This window comes from Mastigoproctus giganteus, chromosome 4, assembly GCF_048544385.1.
Source record: "Mastigoproctus giganteus isolate SK-2022 chromosome 4, ASM4854438v1, whole genome shotgun sequence".
In the NCBI taxonomy this organism is placed as follows: Eukaryota; Metazoa; Arthropoda; class Arachnida; order Uropygi; family Thelyphonidae; genus Mastigoproctus; species Mastigoproctus giganteus.
In genome coordinates, this window is record NC_143578.1 from 170,731,604 (window position 1) to 170,751,071 (window position 19,468).

General features: G+C 36.4%; 1 protein-coding gene across 1 annotated transcript in view; it reads right to left on the reverse strand.

Moving 5' to 3' along the window:
* Prosbeta2 (Proteasome beta2 subunit) overlaps positions 1 to 19,468 on the reverse strand; it is a 99,184-nt gene that overhangs the window by 17,005 nt on the left and 62,711 nt on the right. Inside the window, exon 5 of the mRNA XM_090371870.1 lies at positions 12,538 to 12,712. Coding sequence (XP_090227996.1) covers positions 12,538 to 12,712 — 175 coding nt within the window. The remainder of the gene's footprint in view (positions 1 to 12,537; positions 12,713 to 19,468) is intronic.

Sequence of the window (19,468 nt, forward strand, 5' to 3'; positions counted from 1 at the left end):
TTTAGGTTTTTTTTGTTTCATGGAAGGTTGAGATAGCAAGTTTGGATACTGGTAGAAGTGTTACCTCTCCAGTTATATTAAAGGAGGCAGCAAAGGAAGTAAGCAAACCCTTAGCCATAATTATGAGAGCTTCTTTGGACTCAGGGGGAGGTACCCATGGATTGGATGTGCAAATGTGACCCCAATTCACAAAGGAGGATCAAAGGGTGACACAAGTAATTATACACCTGTTAGTTTAACTTCTGTTCTAGGAAAATTAATGGAGGCATTGGTTAAGGAAGCACTGCAGGATCATCTAGACAAGACTTCAGTCATAGCTCGGACATAGCATGGTTTTGTTAAAGGAAAGTCTTGGCTGACCAATTTGACTGGATACTATGATGTGGTCACAAAGGAACTGGATGCAGGGAATAACTTTGATATTATATATTTGGAACTTAGAAATGGAAGAACTTAGACATGGAAGACAGCTGAACAAATTGGAGCAGTGTGACATTGGAGGCAAATTGCTGCAATGGATAAAGGGATGGCTGAGAGGGAGAAGACAGAGAGTAGTAATCAATGGACACTGCTCATTGTACACATATGTTATTAGTGCATAATAGAACCAACACTGAACCTCAGGGTTCAGTGTTGGGTCCATTGTTGTTTTCTGTATTTATAAATGATATATCAAGCTTAATGTCCAAGTTTGCAGACGATACAAAGGTTGGCAGGGTTGTTAAGGACACTACTGACAGTACACTGCTGCAACAGGATCTAGAGAAGTTGAGCAGATGGGCTGAGAGGTGGCAAATGAAGTTTAACATTGACAAATGTAAAGTATTATACATGGGAAACAGTAACCCCCGAGTAACGTATCAACTATGTGGTACTACAACTATGTGGTTCAGTAGTAGAGAACGAAAAGGACCTGGGGGTAATTGTGCAGGCAGATATGAAGTTTTCTGAGCAGTACAGATGGTCTGCAACAGTAGTTCATGGTGTCTTGTCAATGATATACAGGAATTTTTCTAGCAGGGATAAGGAGGTGATTATCCCCTTGTATAAGGCAATGGTCAGGCCACACCTTGAGTACTGTATACAAGTCTGGAGGTCTCATTTCAAGAAGGATGTAGAGCTGTTGGAACGAGTACAGAGAATGGCAACAAGGTTAGTGAATGGAACAAAGGGTTGCTCTTATGAAGAAAGGCTTAAGTTTTGCAAATTACAGTGTCTGGAGACTAGGCACCTGCAAAGTGATCTGATTGAGGTGTATAAAGCCTTGAATGGTTTGAGCATACTCAATGCTGATGGGATTCTTCCCCTTGCTCAGAATAATCACCTGAGAGGGCATAAATTCAAATTGAGGAAAGACAGATGTAGGATAGATGTGCGGAAGTTTGCCTTTAGCCAGCGGGTAGTTGGTTGGTGGAACAGACTTCCATCCCCTTGTTATGGAAGTTGATATCCTAAATAAATTTAAGGCTGAGCTGGACAGGTATTTGGAAAGAATGGAGGGGTGAAATGGGAATGGTTCTTTTTTTTTTTTTTTTGGGCTGAAGCTTCATAAACTTGCTTTCTTGCATCATATGCCTCTACTAATGCTAATGGTTTCATTGGCAGAGTGTTTCTTTTTTAAAGATTATCAGCACAGTTTTGGCCCAGTTAGAAAAAGAAGTGCTTGGTGTGACTGGGACATCCATTTGGATTGCAGCTGAGCAGCAATTTTAGTGTTCAATGCATAAGTTCAGTTAGGAATATTTAACAGAACTTGTTTTTGTGTGTTGGGGTATGTGAATTTATGCTCAATTTTTAGGATTTTTTCCCCCAGTTTTCCAAAGGTCATAACAGCTGTATGATTTTTGGAAATCTTTCTGATATTCTCGGATAAAGCTGGATGGCTCTCTTTGCAGTTCAGGCTAATGGGAGTAGAATCTTCAGTCTGCTCTCTCTGTTCTAAGAATGCTCCTTAGAACTGCAAATAGGCAGGCAGCATCTCTTCAACGTGTCACCTGGGAGTGGCCATACTTCTGGTACTACACAGTGGCGCCTCCGTAGCCAGGTGGGAAGGAGCAGCAGTGCGTAGCACACGCTTCTTGATTAGACCGGGGTTCGAGCCCGTCACCACCAAATACAGAGGATGCAGAAAGGTCAGGGAATGACCACCGCATATCCCGGAGCAATATGGCCTTAGTTGTTAATGCTCCTAAAAAATAACAAACAAACAAACTTCTGGTACTCAAAATAGTGAATGAAATTCAGGATGCAAGATTCAGAGTACTAAAAATCAATGTTGGAATGAGGTTGCATCTTTTTTGGTCATAATTCATCTTGCATGAATCACAATTTGTTCACTAAGCTCCTTGGGTTTACTCTTCAGTCAGTAAGCAGGTCCCCTTCAGAGATAACATCTTTGGAGCTGTTTATTGTATTATAGGGAGACTGATACTGGTATTCCATTAAATGTCATAAATTTTAATAGCTTTTATTTTTCACCATCAATTAGAAAGTCACTGGACTGAAAGAATTTCCCCATTTTCAGGGATTCATCAAGAGACTATACATTACAATGTGGCCTCAACTTCCAATAACATTGACAGTCCGATATTCTCAAGAACCAATTTACCTTCCATAAAATCTTTTATTTTAAGGACTGATGATATTTGCAGGAACTGTTGGCTTTCCAATATAGCTGGAACAATGCAGGGTCGTAAATTTTCAGACGTGTGCAACATCACTCATACAATTGTTCTCAACCAATTAGCGTCTTTGTTATTGTTGAACACAACATTCCTGTGTATTATTTTTTTATCATCTGATAAAAATGAGTATGGTTTTTCCGAGTACGGTTTTCCTCAATCGACCATTTCTACAATAGTTAAACAAGCGGATATTCTAAAGCTTGTTAAAGCTTTAGAATATCCGCTTGTTTAAGAATTTAGAATATCCGATAATATATCCGATAATTTAGAATATCCGATAATCCGCTTGTTTAAGAATTTAGAATATCCGAATTTAGAATATCTTTAGAATATCCGATATTCTAAAGCTTGTTAAAGCTTTAGAATATCCGCTTGTTATTCTAAAGCTTGTTTTTCCCGTATGCACTGATGATTCCACATCAGTGCATATGGGAAAAAACTTCATTGTGGAAATGGAAAGGCTTTTATAAATATGGATTAGGGAAAAGCAGATGAAGGGTGACACAGTTTTTTTTTTTTTTTTTTTAAGTTAGTTGTTGGCGCATCGGCTTCTGTGGCCATAATGCACCTCCCAAGGTTTTTGCAGTACTTTGATCCAAGCCTGAGGCGGGATTCGAACCTGCGACCACCTTTGGGTTGCCGGGCAGGCACTTTACCTACCCAGCCAGCCCGGTTAGCGGGTGACACAGTGCCTAGACAATTTATCTGTGAACATGTTAAGCAGACCTATGATGATCTGAAATTTAAAGATCCAACAAACAGTGGCAGTGCTGCATGCTTTGAAGTCTTTAAAGCCAGCAGAGTCTGGTTCGAGTGCTTCAAAAACAGGGCAAATAGTGTTGAAAGGTGCTGATAAAGTAGCAGCTGAGGACTTTAAAATTGAATTCCAAGAGTGTGTTGATCAGGAGGGTTATCTTCCACAGCAGGTTTTAAATGTTGACGAAACCAGCCTCTTCTGGAAGTGAATGCCCAGGAGAATGTACATCATTAAGAATGAAGCTAGTTTACCTGAGCATAAGCCTATAGGCTCACTCTCCTGTTGGGTGCCAATGCCTCTGGAGATTTTAACCCAAAGCCTTTGCTGGTGTTTCACTCTAACACCCCACCCCCAGAGTATTTAAACAACAAAAGCACGTTGGGAGTGTTTTGGTGCAGTAACAAGAAGACCTGGGTTACAAGATATGACTTCAACAAATGGGCACTTGAAGTTTTCTAACCTTCAGTTAAGAGTTATTGTGAGAAAAATAAGCTTCTGCTGGATAATGCACCAGGCCACGATTCTGATCTTGTTCAATCTCTTGAGGCACAATTTAACTTTGTTCAAGTCAAATTTTTGCCACCCAATAACACTACTCACTCCTCTTCTTCAACCAATGGACCAGCAAGTGATTGCAAACTTCAAGAGGATCTATACCCAGAAAATGTTTGCAAGTTTCTTTGCAGCGATCTCTAGTGAAAATGCTGTCACCCTCAAAGATTTTTGGAGATTGAAGTTCAACATCCTGGACTGTGTGAAGCTGATCATAAGTTCTTGGAATGATGTTTCCACAGGTGCTTAAATTCAGCCTGGAAAAACAACTGGCCTTCAATCATCCACAACTCTGACTGATTTGAAGATGATGGTGCTTTGACAAATGACATGACACTTTCGATGAATCAATGGATCTGGAGGTTGATGAAGTGGATGTGGAGAAACTTATTGATGCTCATTGGCATGAGCTAACAAAAGAGGAGCTAAAAGAGTTGGAGAAAATTATGGAGAGTAACACTGGAGAGGAAGAAGAAGACACCCAAAAAGTGTCAGCTAAAGACTGTCATTCTTGTTGGAAGCATTTAAGAGGAGAAGTGGTAAAAAAAAAATACCCCAACATTGAACTCATGTGCAAAATGGAAGATGAAGCATTTCTTACTTCCGAAAGCTACAAAAGAGTCACTTTGGATAGTTTCTTTGCTGTAGCAGCAGCAAAAGACTGAAAAGACACTTGATGATTGATATAGTCCCACCACTACTACACCACCACTGATTTCATCAGCCCTGCACTTCTACAGTGTAGCCTAAAGCTAATTTATTGTTTATTTTTTATTTAAGATGTTTTATAACTATTTATTAAATAATATTTATAAAACATTCATTTTTAATGTAAAAATCAAGTATAACATGTAAGAAATACCTATTTTATGTGTTGTTAGGTTGTCTGTCAAGAGTTTAGAATGTATTATTGTATTACTGATATATTATTGGTTAAATTATTATTAATAATTTAACTATAAATAATTTAAATAATTATTATTATAAATGTATTATTGGTTTCAACATACAATAATACATTGATGACATATAATGGGTTTTGTGGAATAAATTACCATCGGATGTTGGGCCCCACTGTATTGTGTTAAGAATAGTGATAGAAGTGCATTGCCAGGAAAGCTGGTATGTTATGATTTTTATTTCAGTCTGCAATATCTTTGGACAACTGAAGTCATTCTGTGATAATGCTATTAGTGATACTAGGTCATATGTTAGTGAGGCAATTGATAATTTTTTTCTGTGACAGTGAGTCACAGAAAAAAATTGGACCAACCAATATTGCAGCTATACTGCTGCGTGGTCTGGGGTGGGCAGATTGATGTAGTGGAAGCATGAAGCGGCCTGAAAAGATCCAATGACCATCTCCACACCCTTACTTGGACTGATGTTGTAGTTCTTGGAGACCCGGGGACTGTTTAATTTAGGTCTTAGCTGTCTTTTAAACTTTAAGTTTTTTATGAGTTTTAAATTTAATTATGTTTATTGTTATAATTGTTTATTATATTTATTTATTTTTATATATACAATTGTTTATTGTATTTATGAGTTTAAAATTAATTAGGTTTATTGTATTTGGTCACCGAGAGGCCATTACTCAGAGTTTCAGGCTGTGTATACTTTATATACTTCCCCCTCACCACCACATTAGTACCCTTAGGAAAAGCCACCAAAATCAAGACACTTAAAAAGAATGTAGGAAAAACAAACACTGAAACTGCTGATGAATACAATTGCCCACAATTAAATAAAATAGTGGAATCAGGAGAGGCTTTTGGTGAAAGAGTAGGAAAATATGAAGAAAATGTATGTCAATTAAACAAATTTGAAAATCTTTACAAACAGTGGAAAGAAATAACTGGTTAAAATAAATAAATGATATATACATAAGATAAAAGTGTTAAATTATAATGTAATAAAAGCATTAAAATACATAGAAGCTTTTGAAACGAAGTGCCTCTTCATCAGCTAGTCAGTGAATGGTGTACTTCAGTATATATTGATAGTTACATTAGCGAAAGTCAGCTGGGCATGATCAGGTATCACGAGTCTGGTGTCGGTAGAACAGAATTACGTACATGTGATGACTGCCAGCAGTCATCATCGCACTAAAAAACAGTACATTATAGAATGTACTTTTATCTTATTGTATACATCATTTATTTATTTTAACCAGTTAGTCAGTTGTCACAAGAAACTTGGATGATATGCAACCCGACGCACAAGGCCTGTTTTCTAATACTTGTTTCTACTCCAATTATTGTAATTAGAAGGTTGAAGAAAATGGGTCTGAAATAATGCCATAAAGGAGCTAATGCTCACAAATAACAATAGCAAGCATGCATTACAAAGGATAAATAGCACCATATCAGCCCGAAGAAAGCAAAGTATTGAAACAAAATTTTAAATGGCAACTGCTATAATTTGCTTCATCAAGAGCAGAAAGTTTCCTACGTGATCTGAGGATATTCAGCAAAAGTGTGGGACTGGATTGGATTGGATTTTACTGGTGCAAAAGTGACAACCATAAAAAGTGTGGGAAGATGGAAGTTCTTTGAGAGCACCGTGAATGCTACATTATACAAATACAGTAAACCCCCACTATTCGCGGCGGTTACGTTCCTGAGAAATGCTGTGAATACTGAGTTATGGCTCCCATAGTAATATTATTATCTGTTTATTTCCATAAGGAAACCACCCCGGGATGGCAAAGTGCCAGGAGGGTGCTAAGTACATATCAGGGTACGAGATACTATGTGCAGTGGGTTACATATATTGAACACGTAGTCTCGTCCCGAAATATTATATACAGATTTTATGTTTAATATATACAATATTTACACATTAATGATTCTGTACATACATTATACAAATCATATATTTACAATTCACTAATAATTCCATATATAACTTACATATTTACATAACTGTTACAGAAGGTATATTTTTTGAGTCAACAAATTATTATTGTTCTTAAAGCAGAAAGTTTCACTTTTACTCACAATTCTTTGGTACTTTGCAGCCGATTCATATTTCGGTAAGTCTGTACGAATTCTGGAAGATCTCTTTCTGGTATGCTGCATCCTCATACAGTTTTTCGGCATCTATGTGTAGTGAGTTAAATACTTTTGCTGTATTTGATGGGAAGAATCTTTGCAGGCTACTAAGATTGTTCAGGACTGGACGCAGTGGATTATTTACTTCTCCGCAACATTTAGCAGTGGCACGCAGTTTGACTAGAATATTATCCAGGACTGGAGCATCTACTCTGCCTGTTAGCATTTGTGCGAGAGTGTGTATGTTCCTGTTAATTGTCCGCTGCATCCAGGGTGTGATGTTAAGGTTTGAGTAGAGAATGGCTCTTGAGATAGTAAAAGGGTGGCCAGCAACTCTGTTAAGCCATTGCAAGAACCAGTACTCGATCCCAAGGACGGACTTATAATGTGAGTCTGGAGCTGCAGACCAGATTTGAGAGGCATACATTGCAACTGGCAGGACACACATTAAAATGTACTTGGTCGCTAGCTGAGGATCCCTAATTATGGGGACCTAATTTAAGATCCCCATAAAGCAGCGAATATTTTTGTCTTCATATGGGAGAAGTGTTGAGCAAAGGTGAGTCTGTCATCCCACTTAAGACCCAGGTCCAGGTGAGAGTGCACTTTTTCCACACTAGACCCGTTCACAGAGATCGAGATGTCATTTTTATTCTGCTTGAAAGTTATGGTCATTTGGGCAGACTTATGTGCATTAATATGGAGAACGATGCAATCCAGGTACCTCTCAAAATCTCAGATTGTGCTATTTGCCATCTGGGAAATACCTTCTGCTGATGTCTTTGGAAGTGATGAAGAATTTTACATCGTCAGCATATGTTATAAAATTGTAATAAAGGGGTTCCGTTCCAAAGTATGAAATATATAAGGAAAACTAGTCTAAAATTTTGTCTACGTATATATTATATGTACCTTCATAATATGACTAGGTACATAGACAGTACATAGTGAAATGCAAGCATATGGCATCAAAATGAAAATAAGAAACAATTTAATATTAAATGTAATATTTATTAGAAATTTCAAACAAATCTTTCAATCCAGCGCCTTTGCTATAGCTAAAAAACTTATCCCGCCAGTGCTATCACCAGTTTCGCTAAAGTGTTGATAAAGGAGTTTTGACTTTCCACGAATGATGAGTGAACTTAACGGAATTTTATTTTGAGTTCGGTCTTCTATCCACAGATTTAAAGCCTTTTCCATTTTTTCTAATTTAACATCACGAGTTACAGAACAAATTTTTAAAGCAATTAGCGCGTTTTCATGGACACTACGGCGGATGTTTTCTTCCGATTTCTTGATTGATCGTACCGTTGACTAATTGATTTTATTATTTGCCACTGACGAGACACTTTCACCATTAAAAATTTTGTCTAATAACTGAATTTTACTCGCTAATGTCATCACCTTTGATTTTTTTCACAATTCCCTTATTATTCGTAGCCATATTTTTGTAGGGGTTAGAAAAGAACTTGTCCACAATAAAGTCACTTTTTTCCATTGAAAAAGTCTGTTTACACTAACACACTGCAAAACGGTAGATTTTTCACTTTTGTAAGCAATATCAATTTATAAAATTAAAAGCAAACGACGAAACATTCCATGACAAGCGCATAACACATACTGAACAAGGATTAGAGAGAAACATCCACGCTCGTGATTTTGTTACCCCTTTCTCCCCCCACCCACTAAGCGCTGTTTTGACTGGGAAAGATGATTTTAGCCACGCCCATGTTTTTTTTATGGCGGAAAATGTTCACGCTATTCACATTTTTTTAGGTTTCATTTTATATTAAATCAGCGACCGCGAATACAGATACCGCGAATAGCGGGGGTTTACTGTACATTACTTCTCAGATGATATCCTCAGTAATAGAGTTGGGCTGTTCAACAACAGAAAATTCCTTTTTCAAGAAGACTCTGTTCCCTTTGTCAAAAGGCAAAAAAGTGTTAAGTACTTTTTGTCATCCAAACACAAAACATCTTGGCCTGGTAATTCACCAGATCTGAACCACATATGAATAGAAAATTTGTGGATACAGTTAAAGAAAAGCCCTCATACGAACACGAGTTGATGGAAGGAAATGATTAGAGTACAGTATTAAGAAATACTGCAAGAAACATTAAAAAGTCATATGAACGCAGTGTAAAGTTGTTATACACTCCACATTTTTTGAATCAACAAAATACAGATGATGATTTTAGATGAGTAATAGTCATTTTTTGAAAATCGCCACAGCTGGTTGTTATTTTTCTCATTAGTAATATATGCTTCAGTCCCCCCCCCCCCCCACCACCACCAAAATACAGTAGAACCTCATAAATCCACAAAACATAGCACATGCTAGATTTTCGAAAATTCTAGTTTTTTTGGAAGTTATTACACATATATTCCATACTATCGGCTAACTTGAAAATTACAAATTTTAAATTTATTGAAGTCATATGGTTTTATTTTAAAGATGTGAATCTGGGTAGAGCCTTTCATTGCATAATAAAGTATGATTTTTGATAATCTAAAAGTATTGTTGGAAATCACATTTGAATATTTTTTTATCAGATAACATAGCAATGCATATCTCTAATCTCCACAGAATGATAGCAGTCTGCATAAACCAAAATGTGAACAAAAATTGGACAATCAACAATTCCTGCCCCCCCCAAGTATGGGAGATATGATTGTCCAATTTTTTAAGTGAACTATATGGTGCAATATGATTTCAGCAACTGATCACTTTAAGAACTAAATACATAATACTACTGTACTACTAAAATGCTATACTATGAACAGTATGGAATGTCTCACAAAATTAATCACTTATATGCTGCTGATGTCTTTGGAAGTGATGAAGAATTTTACATCGTCAGCATATGTTATAAAATTGTAATAAAGGGGTTCCGTTCCAAAGTATGAAATATATAAGGAAAACTAGTCTAAAATTTTGTCTACGTATATATTATATGTACCTTCATAATATGACTAGGTACATAGACAGTACATAGTGAAATGCAAGCATATGGCATCAAAATGAAAATAAGAAACAATTTAATATTAAATGTAATATTTATTAGAAATTTCAAACAAATCTTTCAATCCAGCGCCTTTGCTATAGCTAAAAAACTTATCCCGCCAGTGCTATCACCAGTTTCGCTAAAGTGTTGATAAAGGAGTTTTGACTTTCCACGAATGATGAGTGAACTTAACGGAATTTTATTTTGAGTTCGGTCTTCTATCCACAGATTTAAAGCCTTTTCCATTTTTTCTAATTTAACATCACGAGTTACAGAACAAATTTTTAAAGCAATTAGCGCGTTTTCATGGACACTACGGCGGATGTTTTCTTCCGATTTCTTGATTGATCGTACCGTTGACTAATTGATTTTATTATTTGCCACTGACGAGACACTTTCACCATTAAAAATTTTGTCTAATAACTGAATTTTACTCGCTAATGTCATCACCTTTGATTTTTTTCACAATTCCCTTATTATTCGTAGCCATATTTTTGTAGGGGTTAGAAAAGAACTTGTCCACAATAAAGTCACTTTTTTCCATTGAAAAAGTCTGTTTACACTAACACACTGCAAAACGGTAGATTTTTCACTTTTGTAAGCAATATCAATTTATAAAATTAAAAGCAAACGACGAAACATTCCATGACAAGCGCATAACACATACTGAACAAGGATTAGAGAGAAACATCCACGCTCGTGATTTTGTTACCCCTTTCTCCCCCCACCCACTAAGCGCTGTTTTGACTGGGAAAGATGATTTTAGCCACGCCCATGTTTTTTTTATGGCGGAAAATGTTCACGCTATTCACATTTTTTTAGGTTTCATTTTATATTAAATCAGCGACCGCGAATACAGATACCGCGAATAGCGGGGGTTTACTGTACATTACTTCTCAGATGATATCCTCAGTAATAGAGTTGGGCTGTTCAACAACAGAAAATTCCTTTTTCAAGAAGACTCTGTTCCCTTTGTCAAAAGGCAAAAAAGTGTTAAGTACTTTTTGTCATCCAAACACAAAACATCTTGGCCTGGTAATTCACCAGATCTGAACCACATATGAATAGAAAATTTGTGGATACAGTTAAAGAAAAGCCCTCATACGAACACGAGTTGATGGAAGGAAATGATTAGAGTACAGTATTAAGAAATACTGCAAGAAACATTAAAAAGTCATATGAACGCAGTGTAAAGTTGTTATACACTCCACATTTTTTGAATCAACAAAATACAGATGATGATTTTAGATGAGTAATAGTCATTTTTTGAAAATCGCCACAGCTGGTTGTTATTTTTCTCATTAGTAATATATGCTTCAGTCCCCCCCCCCCCCCACCACCACCAAAATACAGTAGAACCTCATAAATCCACAAAACATAGCACATGCTAGATTTTCGAAAATTCTAGTTTTTTTGGAAGTTATTACACATATATTCCATACTATCGGCTAACTTGAAAATTACAAATTTTAAATTTATTGAAGTCATATGGTTTTATTTTAAAGATGTGAATCTGGGTAGAGCCTTTCATTGCATAATAAAGTATGATTTTTGATAATCTAAAAGTATTGTTGGAAATCACATTTGAATATTTTTTTATCAGATAACATAGCAATGCATATCTCTAATCTCCACAGAATGATAGCAGTCTGCATAAACCAAAATGTGAACAAAAATTGGACAATCAACAATTCCTGCCCCCCCCAAGTATGGGAGATATGATTGTCCAATTTTTTAAGTGAACTATATGGTGCAATATGATTTCAGCAACTGATCACTTTAAGAACTAAATACATAATACTACTGTACTACTAAAATGCTATACTATGAACAGTATGGAATGTCTCACAAAATTAATCACTTATATGCTGCAAATACAGAATAACAATGATGATGTACAGTAGTAGGAAGTATGCAAAACAGAAACAGGTGGTTCTTAATAGAATATAGTGCATAAATGCAACTTCAGTTTTTTTTTTTTTCTCTCCCTTTAAATTTAGCTAACCATTTCCTCTCTGCCACTGTATGGGTGACTATGGGACTTGAAGAAACATTCAAAAAGTGTCAAATTTATGAGGTTCTACTGCAGATGTTTTCCTCAGTCACTAACATCCTAAGAATACGACCTTCATAGCAGCTACAGCTTCACCATAATAGCGTTAAAAACCCACACAACTGCAGTGATCGGTATTATCGCACATGCAATAAGATCGAGTTTTCCATAAATAAAATTTAAATATGAAGTCTAAAAATCATAATCACATATTTTGTTAAAACTGTCAAGTTGCTATTAATTTATGAAATCCAAAAACAGCACTTCACAGTGCTCTGCACTGTGAAGTGCTGTTTTTGGATTTCACTGAATTTTTACTAGTTAACTGTACATAAATATAAAGCAAAAAAAAAAAAAAAAAAAATGATTGCATAGTTAAAATTTTGGAAGTGTTCTAACAATAAAATATTTCTGTACTATACATACTGTCATATTAGGCTTCCAGCCCTTTTCAAATATAGCCATAGCTGCCAGAGACCCTGAGCCCATTGTTACATATGGTAATTTATCTGTAGAACCATGGGGATAAATACAGTATAAGCTTGGGCCTTTGGAATCCACGCCACCAAGCACAAGTGCAGCTCCAATATAACCCTGATACCTGCAATGTTAAAATAACTCATCTCTAGTATCACTGTATTGCAAAATATGAAATGCTATAATACAAGCAAAACATTTGAAAAAATTCAATCAGAGGTTTTAAACATATTTAGGCAATCCTACAAATGTGTTTTATGCAACTTGATAAAGAATATTTGATGTCAACATATGCAGTTCTGAATGTTTTTCTTCGGGCTTAAGTGATGCAGACCAATTTAGATGTATATTATAAAATGTCTATAGCTGTTACAAAATGATTTCCATTCAAGGCAAATATTATTATTAGATAGATATTCTCTTCTCAAAGGAAAAATCATGTTATGTACTGAACTGATAAATGCTGTACTGTTAATCAAATACCAATGCTGTCAACATTGAAATGCATTTTTCCACCCACCTGTGAAATGCATCTCACACCTAGACAAAAGGGTTGCACAATAAATGGATAATCTTGTAAGTTACTGATGGCTTTAACTCTCTATATCAACTCAAAATATATTCATCTCCACATAATTTGTCTTTTTTACTGAGTTGGGTACCCCTCCTGTACCCATTTTTATTAACACATGGATTTGCACAAAATTAATTTAAAAAAAACCTTCATTTGCCCATTCCTTCAACAATAATGCAGGACCAGCTAGATGGGAATGCACTTATACTGCAGACACAGCATGGATTTGTTAAGGGACAATCTTGTCTGACTAAGACAATTCACAAACCCACTTCTTCTAGTGGAAGGGGAAAGAGGAAAAAGAGATCAAAAATTAGTTGACTTAACTAAACCAAGATAGAGAACAAGTAACAATAATAATTATTATGGTAACTCATTAAATACTTTCACAAAAATAATTTCATCTGAGTATTTGTCAGTGATTGCGTAATCTTAAAATCCAATTTTGACAAACAGTTACAGGAACTCCCAGACTTATGTAAGGGTTGCGTTCCGCAGAATTCTATGTAAGTCGCATTTCTCACATGCTTGTACACACTCGCAACTGTGCTCGCTGAATTGATTGAATCAAAAAAGAAATGTTCAATGAACATGTAAATAGAATTATTTATTGTATTTATTCAATTTTTTATCTCATGCACACGAAAAATTACAAAAGCATGCAATTTAAAAAAAATTCAAAATTATAAAATTACAAAAAAAAGGAGACAGGCATAACATCAGTAAGTTTTACCCTTTGAGCATCGTTGCCAGAATCAATGTCTTCAGCTGATAAGTACGCCGCTGTGGAGGTTGAGGGCTGTGGAGATTTAGAAGGTGTCAGCCACTAAACCTTACGAAAGAACATATGCCATTGCCACCTCTCTGGTAATGAAGCATCTCAGCTCTTCATTTAGTTCATCTCGAGCTTCATCAGCATTTTCTTCTTCCACTATAGCTGCCTGCAAGTTAATAAGTTCTTCGTTAGATAATTCCTTCTCTTCTTTCTCTATTAACTCCTCCACGTCTTTGGCAAACCTCCAACTGAAGTAGCTCTGCAACCTTTACAATCTTATTTATAACCTCTTCATATGATTCGTCTTTTTCAAATCCTTTGAAGCCTTTTATGTGACATGGGCATATTTTCTTCCATGCACCCTTTAAACAACTTTTAGTAATTTCCGCCCAGGCCTTATTAAAGTTTAAGATGGCATGGTAAATATTGCAAGACTTCCAAAAGTCTCTTAACGTAAAAATTTTCTCACCGTCTACCGCAGACAATGCCTGAGCAAATGTTGTGCGTAAATAGTATGCTTTTAAATTCGAAAATAACACCCTGAGCCATAGGTTGGATGAGTGAAGTCATGTTTGGTGGCAGAAATATGACTCTCACGTTTGGATTGAAATTATCTAGATGCATAGGATGTCCAGGAGCATTATCCAATAGAAGCAAAATCTTAAAAGGAACGTCGTTGTCTTTACAATATTTTTCAAACTCGGGAATGAAGCAGCATTTAAACCAATCCTCAAAGAGAGATATTGTTATCCATGTTCTCTGGTTCAATCGTAAATGTACGGGTAGGGTGGCTTTATTGATGCCCTTAAATGCATGAGGATTTCCAGAATGGTACACAAGTAGTGGTTTTAATCTGTAATCTCCCGCTGCATTAGCCCCGAGCAAGAGCATGGCCCTATCTTTTTGATGCCTTGAATCCTGGCGTTGTATTTTCCTCTTTGGCAATGTATGTTCGATTCAGTATTTTTTTCCAATATAGAACAATCTTGTCAACGTTAAAAATTTGCTGCATTGAATAGCCGCCTTCATCAATAATTTTTGGCAACACATCACAAAATTTCTCTGCAGCTGCAGAATCGGCACTGGTGACTTCACTGCAAACTTTAACATTGTGGAAACCAGCATGATGCTTCAACCTATTAAACCACCCGTTGCTTGCCACAAACTTGTCTTGGGGTTCGCCATATTTATCCTTAATATCTTCATAAATACTTGTTTCTTTTGCTTGAATGGTCACTGGACTCATAGGCACTCAATTCTGAATATGATTTTCCATCCACGTTATTAACAGCTGTCCCATCTTCAGTATAGCACCTGAAAGCTGTTTTGTGATCACTGTTGATCGTAAGTGCGTTGATCCTTTGAGAGTGCACATATAGTGCATTGTCCTTTAAAATACTATTCACTATTGAAGCAGCGAGACCTAATTCCCTTGCAATAGATGACTTTGTCCTGCTTAATTAATCATCTTCATTTCAAAATCAATTTTGTTTCGTTTCCTAGCACCACCACTTGCACTTTTCGTTGGTTGTTTTCCCTTCATCACTGCAATGAAATAGCAATGAAGAGAAGTTTCTGAAAATTTGTTTTTTATACGATTGAAGATTTCAGCAAAGGGAAACTCATTTCACCATAATAGTGTTAAAAACCCACACAACTGCAGTGATTGGTATTATCGCAAATGCAATAAGATCGAGTTTACTACCCATTTATAATTAGATGCACTAACAGAAAAGCCCAATAAACCAGAAAGTGCAAATTGTTTTTATTGTTTTTTGATTCTGACCTCCAGAAACGTGCTTTAGAAAAATATCACAAATGCGTTCAAAATTGATTCTTATAATGGGAACATATGATAACAATGAAAAGGTATTGTAATTTCCATTATAAAAATGAACTTTTAGAGAAACAAATAGCTTAGTAATATAGTAAAATTTTCAACTTCTAAGGACTTGGAATGAATTACAAACAAACAAACAAAAAAAAAAAAAACGTGTTATTGGGTTCACATTACAATATTTTGACGACACCTCCATTTATTCCTACGGGATGCAAAATACATTTCCATGATTTTTTTAAAGTTTGCACCGGCCAGCAAAAACTTACGTAAAGTCAGGAAGTTCCTGTATTTATAATGTAATAAGATTGTCTCATTCCATATTTATTTTATGGTTTAGGATGTTGGAATAAATAAGCCCTTGTGTGATGTAAACTGCAATTTGTTGTTTCTAGATAATTTCTTACACTCTTTTATTTCATTAAAGTTTTTTAAAATCAAATTAAATAATAATTTCTGAATAGCAAATAAAATGACTTTCTATCTGTTAATGTCATTCCATATATCATTTCCAATAACTAGTTTTAGTATCCTTTGTATAATTTATTCATCATAAGTATTTCAGAAGTATTGGTGGCTCTTGCCCAAATATTTACAGCATAATTTAAAACTGAATCAACCACAAAGCAAAATATAGTTGACCCCTGAACAACACAGGTTTGAACTGCACAGGTCCACTTATATGCAGGTTTTTTAAAATAAATATATTGGAAAATTTTTTGAAGATTTGCGACAATTTGAAAAAACTTGCAGACAAACCGCATCACCTATATATATATATATATATATATATATATAGATATAGATATATATCTTTGTATATAATAGCTTAATTTTTGATGATTGCACATGAGGCAATGTATGCATATACTTGAGAGAAGAAAATAGCAAAAAGTATAAAAAATCATATTAAGTAAATAGTATGAGATGAAATAACAACCTAATAATTGTATCCCGTTTTAAAAACAGGTAGCCTACGGCTAGTCTATTATAAAAAGTTAAAATTTATCAAAATTTACACACACAAACACTTACAGACCATATATGGTGCCATTTGCAGTTGAGAGGAATGTATAGAAAAGTAAAGATGCAGTATTAAATCATAACTGCCTAAAATTAACTGTAGTACATACTGTACTACTGTAATCTGCGGGGGTAGCACAGTGGTTTCGTCACCGTCCTCCCCACACTGGGGGGAAAAGGCCCGGGTTCAAATCCTGTTGTTGACACGAGGAACGTTAGTAGGCTTTTTTTCACTCCATGGCTGAGTTAGTCGGTTTCAGGCATAGATAGCAAGGTTTCCCCCCCCCCCAAGAAACTGGGGTTCTTTCATCTAGCAAACAGGCAAAACAAGGCAAAGAGAACACACACACAATTTACAGACAAAATAAAAATGGGTAGATGTAATCATTTACAGGGGACCCTAATATCATAATTCGCCATGTGACACTAATCATCTCTGCGTGAGCAGTTCATCTCTCCAGTAAATTGTGTATTGCAGTAAAATTTGATCTCTCGCGGTTCTCATGTATTTTTCACCATGTTTAGTGCAATACCATAAACCTTGAATAACACCATGGGACCCATACGAAGTGCCACTAGAGATGCCGGAAGTGCTCCCAAGAACAGAGAAAAGTCATGACATTACAAGAAAAAGTTGAATTGCTTGATATGTACCATAGATTGAGGTCTGCAGCTGTCTGCCATTTTGAGATAAATGAATCCAGCGTAAGGACCATTGTAAAAAAATAAAAGGAAATTCGTGAAGTTGCAGCTAGGCCAGCAGGTGCGAAAAACTTGCACCTTTTGCAAAATACCTTTAATGCCAGCAAAGGATGGTTTGATAATTTTATAAAGAGGTTTGGCTTAAAAATGTCAAGATAACAGGAGAAGCAGCTTCTGCCGACCAAAAGGCAGCAGACAAGTTCCCAGATGCCATTAAGAAAATCATTGAGGAGAAAGGATATCTGCCTGAACAGGTTTTTAATGCAGATGAAAGTGCCCTATTCTAGAAAAAAATGCCATAAAGGACATTTATTAGTAAGGAAGAGAAGCAAGCATCAGGAGTTAAGGCATGAAGGGATAGGCTAATTCTACTGTTTTGTGCAAATGCAGTCGGGTTTATGATCAGGACTGCCCTTATCTATAAAGCTGCTAACCCCCGAGCCTTGAAGGGAAAAAATAAACACCAGCTGCCAGTCTTTTGGTTGAACAACAAGAATCCCTTTTCTGGCTTGATTCCACCGATGCTTTGTCCCTGAAGTCAGGAAGTACCTTGCCAGTAACTGCCTTTTAAAGTTCTTTTGATATTGGACAATGCCCCTGGCCACCCAGAACCCCATGAGTTCAACAGTTTGTTTGTTATTTGGTTTTTAGGAGCATTAGCAACTAAGGCCATATTGCTCCGGGATATGCGGTGGTCATTCCCTGACCTTTCCGCATCCTCCGTATTTGGTGGTGAGGGGCTCGAACCCCGGTCTAATCAAGAAGCCTGTGCTACGCACTGCTGCTCCTTCCCACCTGGCTATGGAGGCGCCATGAGTTCAACATCGAAGGCATCAAAGTGGTCTACTTGCCCCCAAACACAATGTCTCTAATTCAGCCTCTACATCAGGGGATCATAAGGACCCTTAAGGCTCATTACACACGGTACTCCAGGGAAAGGATTGCCAACGCTATGGAAGAGAACCTAGAGAGAGAGAGAGAGAGAGAACATCATGAAAGTCTGGAAGGATTACGACATTGAAGGTGCCATTGTTGTTAGGGAAAAAGCTGTGAAAGCCATCAAGCCCGAAACAATAAATTCCTGCTGGAGAAAATTGTGTCCAAATGTTGTGCATGACCTCACAGGATTTACGACAGAGCCAATCAAGGAAATCATGAAAGAGATTGTGGATATGGCAAAAAAGGTGGAGGGTGAAGGGTTTCAAGATGTGGCTCTTGGAGAAATTCAAGAGCTAACAGACACCACACCAGAGGAATTAACAGAAGATGACTTGATGGAGTGAGTGCTTCTGAACTAGTGCCAGAGGATGAGGAAGAAGATGTAGAAGAAGCAGTGCCAGAAAACAAATTGACATTAGACAATCTGAGAGAAGGGTTCCGATTATTCAAGACTGCTTTTGACATCTTTTATGACATGGACCCTTCTATGATATGGGCACTGAAACTAAAGCAAACGGTAAGAAGGATTGGTACTGTATAGAAACATTTTTAGAGAAATGAAAAAGCAAAACAGTCAGACAGAAATTACAACGTATTTCCATAAAGTGACACCGAGCGTGCCTGCCTCTCCTTCCACCTCGTCTACCTCTTCCACCTTTGCTACCCCTCCTCCTCAGCCTACTCAACGTGAAGACGATGAGGATGAAGACCTTTATGATGATTCACTTCCACTTAATGAATAGTAAATAATCATCACGCTGTACAGTTAATAAACTCACCTGTTGTGTGTGTGTGTGTCTTCATGTGAAAATCTAATAACTGTATGGCAAGAATGTATGAGACGTTTTTGTGTCATAGTGTATAGGCTAAGCTACCATAAAGCAATCATACTGCTGCTTCTTCATTATCAATGCATGAATTGTTACACCTGTAAATAAATATGAATTTCTTTTTCACATTATCATTTCATTTTTGATGTCTAGTGTTAGTAATACATATAACATCTACAGTGTTTTGTATCATATAAGAC